This window comes from Theropithecus gelada, chromosome 10 (genome assembly GCF_003255815.1).
Source record: "Theropithecus gelada isolate Dixy chromosome 10, Tgel_1.0, whole genome shotgun sequence".
NCBI classification, from domain to species: domain Eukaryota; kingdom Metazoa; phylum Chordata; class Mammalia; order Primates; family Cercopithecidae; genus Theropithecus; species Theropithecus gelada.
This window is the reverse complement of record NC_037678.1, coordinates 4,142,596-4,155,218: the sequence shown is the minus strand read 5'-3', so window position 1 is coordinate 4,155,218 and position 12,623 is coordinate 4,142,596. Positions and strand designations below refer to the sequence as shown.

Here is a 12,623-nt window from a genome sequence, read left to right as displayed (position 1 = left end):
GGGAGGCTGAGGCAGGAGAATTGCTTGAACCTGGGAGGCGGAAGTTGCAGTGAGCCGAGATCACACCACCACTGCACTCCAGCCTGGCAACAAAGCGAGACTCCATCTCAAAAACCAAAAAACAAACAAAAAACTGACGGTTCCCAACTGTCCCTCAAACCCCCTCTATTTAGAATGCCAGCAAGAACTGACGACAAACACTAAAGAAAAATACCCACACAGCACACTGATGCTTGGGCAGGGAATGAGCAGGGAGAAGGGATCTTAATGACGACGGGGCCAACTCAGTGCAGGCTTGTTTCCCGAGACGCAGCCCCTGGGTCACACCTGATTCCCTTTGGTCGGTTTCACTTCTGTGCGGTTCTCTTTGGACCCAGGTGGGGGCTGTTGGGCGGTGTCAGTGTCAAACAGTCCTGCACGGCTCCCCTGGCAAGCACACGTACACCACTGGCGACAGAGCAATAAAGAAGGGACCCAAAGCTGAGGGGAGGGTTGGAAGAATGCAAGCAAGAAGAGGCAAGGCCAGAGAACAGAAACCAAGGCCCGGAGAGGGGGCCGGGGAAGGAGGAGGAAAGAACAAAGGGCTGGGGGGATGAGAGGCAGCTGGGAACAGAGCCCAGAGCCCACTTGGGAGCCTGGACACTTGGCAAAGAGAAACTAGAAAGAGGAGAAGGAGCATGAAAGCACCCACCTGAAACAAAGGCAGCTGGGCGCCCCCAACCTGGCCCCTCACAGCGGCTCTCAGAGGCTCAACAGGGTTCTGCCTACAGCCCCCACCACTCCCAAAGTGTAACTGCCCTGGAAGCTTGGGGAGCGACCTTACGATTTTACTTTTAAAGGCATTCCCTACAAAACCCTCAGTGATTTAGTGTCAGCTCTGATTGTTTAGCCACCATCACACATAAGGGAAATCGTTCATAATTGTCCAGTGCAATAATCTTAGAAATTCAGAATCTGACAAGCAGCAGCGTCACATTCCCTTGTGCAGACATTTAATCAAACATGATCAGAGGTGGAGAGGAGAGTGGTGGTCACCAGAGGCTGGGGAGGGAGCAGGGAAGGGGCTGAAGAGAAGTGGGTTAAGGGGTACAAAGAAAGACACAAAAGGAATAAGTGGTTGTGTGTGTGTGTGTGTGTGTTTTGAGATGGAGTACTCACTCTGTTGCCCAGGTTGGAGTGCAGTGGCACAATCTTGGCTCACTGCAACCTCCACCTTCTGGTTCAAGCGATTCTCGTCTCAGCCTCCCAAGTAGTTGGGATTACAGGCGTAAACCACCACATCCAGCTAATTTTTGTATTTTTAGTAGAGACGGGGTTTTGCCATGTTGACCAGGCTGGTCTCAAACTCCCAACCTCAGGTGATTCACCCGCCTCGACCTCCCAAAGTTCTGGGATTACAGGCGTGAGCCACCGCGCCCGGCCTGGAGCTACTCAACTATCAAAGGCCACACAGGGAGGACACCGACGTCACGATCTGGAGGGATGGGGCGCACAGAGAAGCCCGCCCCTTTCCTGAAGAGACCCGTGTGGTGCGGCAGGACACACACTCACGTGAGGGAGACGGTGAAGTGGAAGCGCTGTCTCAGGCCCCGGAAGGTGACGAAGGACCGGGGCGGGAAGCTCCTGGTGGTCACCTCGCAGTAGGGTCTCTCGTACTCGCCAGGAGGACAGACGCAGTGGAAGCCGCCGATGAGCAGGTTCACGCAGGTGCCCCCGTTCTTGCACACCCCGTTGGCACAGCGGCCTGAGCGGGCATCCACCTCACAGTGCTCTCCTGGGGGGCGAGAGGAAGACGCCAGAGAGGTTACCAACCAGCCAGGGAAGAGCCAACGAGCCTGTCACGGACCCCGGACACACCCCAGCCACAGAGTCAGCTGCTGAAAGAAAACCTGACTGACTCCAGGTCAGGTCTGTGACATGAACAGAAACCCCCGAGTTCTTGAGGACTTGCCCAGAGCCGTGCCAGAGTCGGCTGCACCCAGCTCCTGGTGGGCGAGCTAAGGATGGTGGCTGGGGGGTTTCCAGAAAGCTCTCTCTGGGGTCAAAGAAACAGCAGCAGTGAGCCCTTCCCAGCCTCCAGCCCCGTTCAGGGCACCCTGCAGGTTAGGCTGGACTCCTCTGAGCGGAACGCCTAGAAACAGACCAGAGGGCCTCACGCCCTCTCCCCACACCTATGCCTGTGCGATAGCAGAACACGACAAAGCCTCGTCAGAGATTCGGAGCATGCTGTCCTCACATGACCCAAAGGCCACCTTCTCAGCAGGCCGCCTGCTCTGCCTGCCGTCCGCCCTCCCACAGACACCTCACACTGGCCACCCCTGGATTCCAACTCAGTTCTAATCTGGCCCGTCTCGACCACCAGCCTGTGAGCTCCTGAAGGGCAGGCACCACCCTACTCTGATGTCCTCCTCAGAGTTTAAACTCTTCTGTGACAGGAAGGTTCTGGAAGCTTTCCCAGAAAACCAGCCGGGCAGCCCACAGCACACTGCCTCTCTCCCCTTCTGCCCTCAGACCAGGAGTGCCCAGAACCTCATCTGCTCGGAGGGTCTCAGCATTCGCCACGCTTCGAACAAGTTGTTCCTGCACTGGCCACTGCATCCTCCAGCAGCCAGGTGTGTGTCTGGTGACACTCCCGCCCCCAGACGGGGATGGTGGCCCACAACCCGCACAGCCCATACTGCCTCCTCTGCCTCCGCCACCTGGGGTGGACATTGGCCGGAGACCCCTCATAGACCTTTAGGGGCTTCCAACAACCAGAAAATTCCCAGCAACATTCTCTCCCAGTTACAAAATTTTAAATGAATGCATTTTAAAATAAATTATGTTCACATACTAAACAAACAAAAAAACACAGTGTAAAAAGTATGGCGTGGGCCGGGCATGGTGGCTCGTGCCTGTAATCCCAGCACTTTGGGAGGCCAACGTGGATGGATCACCTGAGATCAGGAGTGTGAGACCAGCCTGGCCAAACTGGGGAAACCCCGTCTCTACTAAAAATACAAAAATTAGCTGGGTGTGCTGGCACACGCCTGTAATCCCAGCACTTGGGGAGGCCGAGGCGGGTGGATCACCTGAGGTCGGGAGTTCAAGACTAGTCTGACCAACATGGTGAAACCCCATCTCTACTAAAGACACAAAAATTAGCTGGATGTGGTGGCACATGCCTGTAATCCCAGCTACTCGGGAGGCTGAGGCAGAATTGCTTGAACCCAGAGAGTGGAGGTTGCAGTGAGCCGAGATGGTACCACTGCACTCCAGCCTGGGCAACAAGAGTGAAACTTGTCTCAAACAAACAACAACAACAAGAAAAAAAAGAAATCAGGTGCTATCAAGGGAGGGTGCTGAGGTATACCCCGCACCATTCCCCCCCAGGACGGCTGTGGGGTGTGGGTTGCTGATGGCGCATAGCTGAGACCCTGCACTCAGATTTTGCCCTCGCTGAGGCAGCCCCCATCCAGCAACGGGTCAGCAAGGACACAGTGACCAGACTGCCCAACGCAGGCCATCCCAGCTCTGCAGCACGCCGTGGGGTGGTCGAGGCCTTGTGTACCTGCAGGGCAGTCCGACCTGCCCTCTGCCCAGGCCAGGGCCCCTCACTGCCCCCAGCTGTGGCTCCTGAAGGCTCCTCCACACCTGCTGCCTCCTAAGCTGGGGCTTGGAGTCTGTTTCTCAGGAAGGCCAACCTCAACCACGTGCTGATTTCAGTGAGTTCAGTAGTTAGTTTTAGGAAATCCTGTCACTCCTCCTAGAGAATGCTTCAAATGAGCTTTTGAGGAACAAATGAAACTGATTTATAATTAGCATAACAATCATCAGAGGTAAATGGTGCCTCTGAAGAATCTGAGTTCTCCCTCTACTTCCCCCAGGCATCTCCTAGTCTCCATTACCAGGTTGCAACACCTAAGAATGTGTATCTGGGCCGGGCGCGGTGGCTCACGCCTGTAATCCCAGCACTTTGGGAGGCCAAGGCGGGCGGATCACGAGGTCAGGAAATCAAGACCATCCTGGCTAACGCGGTGAAACCCCGTCTATACTAAAAATACAAAAAATTAGCTGGGCGAGGTGGTGGGCGCCTGTAGTCCCAGCTACTCGGGAGGCTGAGGCAGGAGAATGGCGTGAACCCAGGAGGCGGAGCTTGCAGTGAGCCGAGATCACGCCATTGCACTCCAGCCTGGGCAACACAGTGAGACTCCGTCTCAAAAAAAAAAAAAAAAAAGAAAAAAAAGAAGAAGAATGTGTAACTGGTTAAGCCAAGGTGACTCCAGATTCCAGTATGAGCCCTCTCAAATATGAGGAGGGCTGAAATCGCTAACCTTTTGCTGAATTTCATGAGCATGCACGGCCTCCATGCCAATAACCCCAAGGGCTCACAGGCACCAGAGCTGACGAGGGGTCAGAGCCAGGCACAGGCCGGGGGGTGCTTTCTCCTCCTCCCCAGGAGTCAGGACAGGATCCCACCCACCTGTTCTGCACTGGCAGGGACTGCCCCCAGGGAAATGGGAACAGAGGGGTTTCCCACCCCACTCAGAGTTAAAGCAGACAGAGAGGAGGCAGTCCTAGGCCCTCATCCAGGCTCCCAGCGCCCGTGGAGACTGTCTAACCTCCCCACCACTCCCCGCTACTGGGGGTGAGCCCACCACAGATGCCGCACCCTGCAGGCAGGCCATGTGCACACACACACCTGCACACACGTTTGCACCATGCTTATAACCTCCCACATGTATTCACACTTGCAGTGTCCCCCCAGCTACACACATCCATACACACCTGTTCACACACACACACACATTGACACACCCTCATATACACCTCACATCCTGTCACACACAGGTGCATACCTGCACACCCACCTGCACACTCACACGGGCAAGTCAGTGCTCGTGGCTTCCTGTACAGGTGGGCGGCTGGCCTTTATAAATCCTGTGTGTTCACGGGAGGTGTGAAGCTTAAGGTATATTTCTCCTCCTTTGGACACTTCAAATTATCTTGTTTCTACTTTTAAAATACGTGACATTTGGGAGTGTTTGCTTTCTAAGTTCCAGCCAGTGGCCAAGCAAAGCACACTCTGAAATAACAAAGCCACCGGGAGAGGCTGGGTGTACTCACCCAACCGCGACGGCAAACAAAGGCCTGTGGGGCCCAGCTCTGCCCTTCCCACAGCCGCCTCTGTCTGTTCCAGGTACTAAGAACCCAGCCTGGGCCCGGGGCTCAAACTCTCCCAGAGGAAGGTGAAGCCCAGGCCCATGACCCCCACGCGGCCTCCCAGTCCCACCTGCCCCGGGTTGGAACTCACTCCCCACTCATCCGAGGGCTGGAGGACTCAACTTCTCACCTCCAGCCTGGGGTTTCCTTTAAAAGGCCCAGGAAAAGGCGGTCCAGCCCTGAGTGAAGACAGCACTTTGTCTGTATCTGGAAGGTTTGAATTTGAACTCCTAGACTGGCATTCCTGCTTCCAAATTTGATTTCTAGTGGCCCCCGACGTCCTCAGGCTTCCCTGTGAAAGGGAGGCTGACGGATACAAGCTTGTCCTGCCCCCATGCAGGGACTGGAGATCAACAGATGGCTGCTAACACCCGTGAGAGCACAGCGAACCTAAGCACAGGTGTTTGCCCCGCCCTGAAAAGGTCTTGCTCCTTTACATATGTTGCAAATAAAACTAATCTCCATAGAATTGTTTGGTTTGCTTTTTTTATGCGGAGTTCTGTTTGCTTTGTTTTCTGTTTGTTTTCATTTTCAGAAAGTAGCTGTATGTGTTTCCCGTGGCTGCCATAACTGATGACCCCAAACTGGAGGCTTAAAACAACTGAAATTCATCCTCTTAGAGTCACACAGGCCAAGAGTCTGAAATCAAGGTATCAGCAGGGCCCAGCTCCCTCTGGAGGCTCCAGGGTGGATCCCTCCTGCCTCTCCCAGCATCCCAGCGTACCATCGTTCCAATCTCTGCTCTGTCCTCACAAGGCCGTCAAATCTCCCTCTCCTTCCTGTTATTAAAGACACCAGGCTGGGAGCCGTGGCTGACGCCTGTAATCCCAACACTTTGGGAGGCTGAGGTGGGTGGATCACCTGAGATCAGGAGTTCACTAGCCTGGCCAACATGGTGAAACCCCGTCTCTAATACAAAAATTAACCCAGCGTGGTGGCAAGCACCTATAATCTCCGCTACTCGGGAGGCTGAGGCAGGAGAATCCTTTGAACCCAGGAGGCGAGTTTGCAGTGAGCCAAGGTCACACCACTACAGTCCAGCCTGGGTGACAAGAGCGAAACTCCATCTCAAAAATAAAAAACAGCCGAGCGCGGTGGCTCAAGCCGGTAATCCCAGCACTTTGGGAGGCCGAGACGGGCGGATCACAAGGTCAAGAGATCGAGACCATCCTGGCTAACATGGTGAAACGCTGTCTCTACTAAAAAATACCAAAAACTAGCCGGGCGAGGTGGCGGGTGCCTGTAGTCCCAGCTACTCGGGAGGCTGAGGCAGGACAATGGCGTGAACCTGGGAGGTGGAGCTTGCAGTGAGCTGAGATCCGGCCTCCGCACTCAAGCCTGGGCGACAGAGTGAGACTCTGTCTCAAAAAAAAAAATTAATTAAAAAAAAATAAAAAATAAAAAATAAAAAAATAAAAAACAAGGCCGAGTGAGTGCGGTGGCTCACGCCTGTCATCCCAGCACTTTGGGAGGCCGAGGCGGGTGGATCACCTGAGGCCAGGAGTTCGAGACCAACCTGGCCAACATGGCAAAACCCCGTCTCTACTAAAAATACAAAAAATTAGCCAGGTATGGTGGCACGTACCTATAGTCCTGGCTACTTGGCAGGCTGAGGCAGGAGAATCTCTTGAACCCACGAGGTGGAGGTTGCGGTGAGCCAAAAATTGTACCACTGCACTCCAGCCTGGGTGACAGAGCAAGGCTGTCTCAAAAAATAACAACAATAAAGAAAAGACATGAGTTATTGGATTAAGGGCCCACTCTAAACCCACAATGCTTAATCTCAAGGACCCAAACTCATTTACATCTGGAAAGACCCTATTTCCAACTGAGGTCTCATTCTGAGATTGTGCGTGGACACGGATTTGGGAGCCATTGCTGAATTCACTACAGCAGCCCTCCGCGTTTGTCCCGGAATTGCAATCGCATACATTCTGGCCTCTGCAAACCCGGTGCCCCAAGAGCAGCAGTGCCTGGCTGGCGGAGCCTTTCCCATGGACACTTCAGAAGTTGAAGTGTCCAGGACTCCCCGGGTGCTGCTCTCCCTGCTTGCAGGAGATGATGCTCCTGGCCTTTGCCAGCTCATCCTCCCCTACCCAGCCAGGGAGAGGCGGAGTCCCCATTGCAGCCCCTCCTGCCTCCAGCAGCCCCCTGCACAGCCACAGGCCCCCTCGCCTCACAGCCCCTGCTCCTGCCCCACCCACAGCCTCCAGACCTACTTGTCCCTCGTATCATGACGGCAGAGTGCTCCATGACACCGGACTCACCACGTATCAGTCCCACTGGCTAGAATCCCACTGCTCCATAAAGACCCCAGCCTAAGGGGTCTCAGGGCCCGGCCCCCAGCCACACACCCAGCCCCCTCCACACCACACTCATGAGCCTGTGCTGGCCCCACTGTCTCCCTCCTCCTGGGGCGGCTACAGATGGCCCTGAGCATACACTGCAGGCCATCCTCCAGCCCCACGTCCTCTCTCTCGGTCTCTCTTGGCTTTCCAGTGCCTGGAGGCCACCCGCATCCCCTCACAGTACCTAAGCTCGGCCCACCTGCCTGCTCAGGGTGCCCCTGGGGGCTCTCATCGACTCCAAATCTCCCCTCTCTAGCAATCGCCCCACCAGCTCCACATCCAGCCCTGCTTGTATGATGGTTCCCCCACACGTTTCTCTCCCCAGCTCTGTGCAGGCAATGACAGGGTCTGTTTAGGGGCCAGTCTGAGACTGTCAGGCACACAGTGAGTGCCCAATAAATGCCTGGTGTGTGCAGGGCATATGCTGAGCACCTGGCAGGGAGGGTCGGTGGGGCGGGGGGGCAGGTGGCAGGGAAGCTGGGTCCATAGCAGGTACTGACAGATGCTTGTGAAATGAAGTCATAAAATACCAGGATTTCCCCTGTTCCAAGCCAATGACTAATGCCTGCACTTAATCCATGAGTTACAAAACCACATAATTCATGTATTTGATTCAAATAGTGCAGGAAAGCTGTTGATGAGGTGAAATAATTTTATAGTTAAAACATCTTTTCTTTTCTTTTTTTACTAAAGGACCATGAGAACTGTGAGCAACTGGGCTCTGGATGAACTGGGCGAGCCGGGGAAGGTCCTGTCTCTGGGTTCCTTAGGGCTGACTCCCAGCACCTTCAGCCTTTACAACGCGGCCAATTCAGGATTCCCCGCAAGGGTTGGTAGTTAAGTATTTGCAGCACAGCACTGCACAGAAGATAAAGTGAAGCAAAGCGTGAGTGGATTACAGTGCTGTTTATAGGTAGGTGGAGGGCTCACTCCCCACCAACCCTCAGGGAGAATCCCGAATTGGGGGCATTTGTAAACGCTCCCACCACGGCTGGGTTGAAAAGAGATGTCATACGACAGTTTTTTCATTCTAAAATCATCTGAAGGTAAATAATTCAGGTCATATTTAGTGAGCTCTGTGTCTTTTAGCTCTGTATCTTTTACTTTCTAATAGAGCTTTTATAAGACACACTATTTTAATAAAATAAATGTTCAGCTATGCTCACTATCAGGCTTTAACTTTACCTTTCCTTTTCCAGGAATTCTCATTCAAAATAAATTTGGTGTTCCCTTTACACCCTAGGATTCTGCTTGGAGTCAAAGGCTTGCTGAGTCATTCAAACCTGGGGGAAATTCCCCTGTACTCTGCACACCCCCATTACAATGGCAGCCTCGCCTCTCATGCCAAGGATAGAGTCCACTGGGCAAACCTACTGCTATACTCAATCACGCATGCAGCCCGCCAAAAGCTCCCCCTCTCCCCGTAGGAGGGACACAGGGCTCAGCTTCCTGACTATGGTACAGAAAAATTTTTTTTTTTAATTTTTTTTTTAATAGAGACGGAGTCTCACTCTGTCGCCCAGGCTGGAGTGCAATGGTGCGATCTCGGCTCACAACCTCTACCTCCCAGGTTCAAGCGATTCTCCTGCCTCAGCCTCCTGAGTTGCTGGGATTACAGGTGCACACCACCACGCCTGGCTAATTTTTGTATTTTTAGTAGAGACAGGGTTTCACCATGTTGGCCAGGCTGGTCTCAAACTCTTGACCTCAGGTGATCTGCTCGCCTTAGCCTCCCAAAGTGCCGGGATTACAGGTGTGAGCCACCACACCCGGCCAGAAAAGCATTCCTAATGGCAAAATAAAAGCTCCCAGGAGCCAAGGCCCATCCAGTCCTTATGGCCTCATGCACCTGCCCCGCCACTGGGGACCTGTCCCACATCAGGCTTGGCACTGGTGCACTGCCCTGCCTGCCCAGAGACCCAAGCACCAGAGCCATCATCCCTCAGCCTAAGGGGCTTCCAGAAAAGCCCCAGCTTCACAGGGCTTCAGCAAACGGCTCACCTGCTGCAGGTAGGGGCCAGGTGCTGGTCTGTGAACAAGGAAGGGGATGTCCAGAGGGTCTCGGCATCATTACATGGAGACTCTGGCAGGGGGCTGGGCACAAGCCCAGGGAAGACCGAGGGCATGGGGACAGGTGCAGAGGGCCCAGGCCAGGGGATGCTGATGTGAACCCCTGGCTCAGGAGCTTCAGGACTTACCCCTGGGGGGCTGCTCCAGGAGCTGGGAGAAGAGAGACACAGGGTCCCAGGGCTCACCCAGAGAGGGGACACAGCAGGCAGAGAACCTCAGGACTTGGGGGAGGGCTGGGAACGTGCTCCAAGAGAGGAAGGGCGTGTAAAGATTGACCACTTAAGTTCTTAAATAAATAAAAAGACAATTCCTTTCTGGTCCTAAGAGACAGCTAAGAGCTTTGAACTAGAAAAACTAGAATTTCCAAAGGCCACAGTGGTAAAACTCAAGCACTTGAAGAAGCCTTAGTTTATGCAGAATTAATGATCAACACGAAACACAAGAACAGAGAACAAGGAGTGAATGGAAGGGCCCAGGAACAGGAACATAGGACAATTTCAAAGTCAGGTCATTTCACGCAAACACACAAAACCTCAAGTCAACTCAGAGCCCCATCAAAGAGCTCAGTCCTAACACTGGATCCTAGGATGCAGAAAGCACAGTCTTGAAGACACAACCCAGCAGCGTGGCTCATGTGTCAGAAACTTCACTACCAGAGAAAACACACAGATAGGAGGCAAAGAGGGGAACACTACAGGGTTTCTAAGAGAAAACGTGTATGTCAGAAATGACAAAACACCGCACGAATTTGCCCATCTGTTATTCCATTCACTCATCCATCCATCCTTCCACACACCCACCCCCACTCATTAACCCACCCCTGCACCCTTCCATCCATCCACTTATTCACCCATGAATCCGTCCACCCATCCATTGTTCATCCATCCATCCACCCACCCAGCTTCCAAGCACTCACCCAGCTTCCATCCAACCACCCATCACACATCCATCCAGCCATCCAACCACCTATCACACATCCATCCAGCCATCCAACCACCCATCATGCATCAACCCACCCATCCAACTATCCATCATTCATCCATCTAACCACCATCACACATCCATCCATCCATCCATCCATCCAACCAACCAACCACCCATCACACATCCATCCAGCCATCCAACCACCCATCACACATCAACCCACCCATCCAACTATCCATCATTCATCCATCTAACCACCATCACACATCCATCCATCCATCCATCCATCCAACCAACCAACCACCCATCACACATCCATCCAGCCATCCAACCACCCATCACACATCAACCCACCCATCCAACTATCCATCATTCATCCATCTAACCACCATCACACATCCATCCATCCATCCATCCATCCATCCAACCAACCACCCACCCACCCATCACACATCCATCTAGTCATCCAACCACCCATCATGCATCAACCCACCCATCCAACTATCAATCATTCATCCATCTATCCATCTTTCCACCTACTCACCTGCCCACCCATCTTTCCACCCACTTATCCATCTAATAAACTGCCAGCATGGGCCATTCTTTAGGCACTGGGGTTATAAGAATGAACAAAACAGATCCTACCTTCATGGAGTTTCCATCTAGGTAAAAAAATGTCAGATGTTCAGAAAAACCAAAAATACGTGAAGAGTCTTATAGCAGATGGAAAAAGCAGAGGGGGAAGCTTTGAAGGGGTACTGGCATGGAGGCTGAGGGGAGGGGAGAAGAGGGGAGGGGAGAGGAAGGGAGAGAAGGGGAGGGGAGAGGAGGGTAGAGGAGAGAAGGGGAAGGGAGGGGAAGGGAGAGGAGGGGAGGGGAGGGGAAATGAGGGGAGGGGAGGGGAGGGGAGGGGAGGGAAGGGGTCAGGCTGCAGAATTCAGGCAGGGCAGCCATCAAAGTAGGGTCAGGACCAGAAAGGGTAGGCACAGCTGGGGCTCCTGGCCAAGCCCTTTTCACCCCACCAGATTCCAATCAAACCTGAGAAAGTACCTCCAGCCTCCAACCTACATGGCTCACGTGCTCACACACACTCACCTGAATGCCCTCAGGCACGCACAGGGGTTCCCACCACAGGGCAGTGGAGGCAAAGCCCCAGACCTTTCCTGTTCTGCAACATGACAGTCCCACACCAGCGAGGCCCCACCAGGCACAGGAGCTGCACAGAAAAGCCAGGCAGCTGCAGCCCAGGCAATGGGTCATGTACAGCAGTCCACTGCCAGTCAGGACGATGCCTCTTCCTGGGGACCTCAGAACCCCTGTGTCATGCAGCCCCAGGCAGAAGCCAGGCCAGCAGAGGCCCCCAGCCACCAGGGCCTTTGTCCAGCAACAGAGCTGTAGGGGAGGACGTGCTACCAACTCAGCCCCGCAAGGCAGGCTGACATAAGAGATGGAGGGACACACACAAAGGGCAGGGCCACACGGTGCCCCAACAGCTCAGGTGATGCTCTCTGAGCCTGTCTATCCCCAGGTCCATATTTGGGGACAAGGACATGAGAAGCACTCTCACAGCAACCTCCTCCAGAGGTGAGCATAATCCACACATGACCTTCTCTTTTTTTTTTTTTTTTTTTTTTGAGACGGAGTCTCGCTCTGTTGCCCAGGCTGGAGTGCAGTGGCCGGATCTCAGCTCACTGCAAGCTCCGCCTCCCGGGTTCACGCCATTCTCCTGTCTCAGCCTCCCGAGTAGCTGGAACTACAGGCGACCGCCACCGCGCCCGGCTAGTTTTTTGTATATTTTAGTAGAGACGGGGTTTCACCGTGTTAGCCAGGATGGTCTCGATCTCCTGACCTTGTGATCCGCCCGTCTCCGCCTCCCAAAGTGCTGGGATTACAGGCTTGAGCCACCGCGCCCGGCCACACATGACCTTCTCTACAAGGCAGGCCGCAGCACCTGGCTGGTAGATGAGTGCACGAAGGCTCAGGGAGGGCGGTAACTCGTGCTGGGTCACACAGCTGCATGGGTGGGAGCTGGAGTTAAGCCTGCATCCGCCTTAGTGTCCACACAGGCTTGCAGGGATG

At 53.9% G+C, this 12,623-nt stretch overlaps 1 protein-coding gene across 1 annotated transcript in view; it reads right to left on the bottom strand.

The window, feature by feature from the left end:
* The window catches only part of CELSR1 (cadherin EGF LAG seven-pass G-type receptor 1), a 182,322-nt gene that overhangs the window by 77,067 nt on the left and 92,632 nt on the right, over positions 1-12,623 (bottom strand). Inside the window, exon 3 of the mRNA XM_025399607.1 lies at positions 1,552-1,774. Coding sequence (XP_025255392.1) covers positions 1,552-1,774 — 223 coding nt within the window. The remainder of the gene's footprint in view (positions 1-1,551; positions 1,775-12,623) is intronic.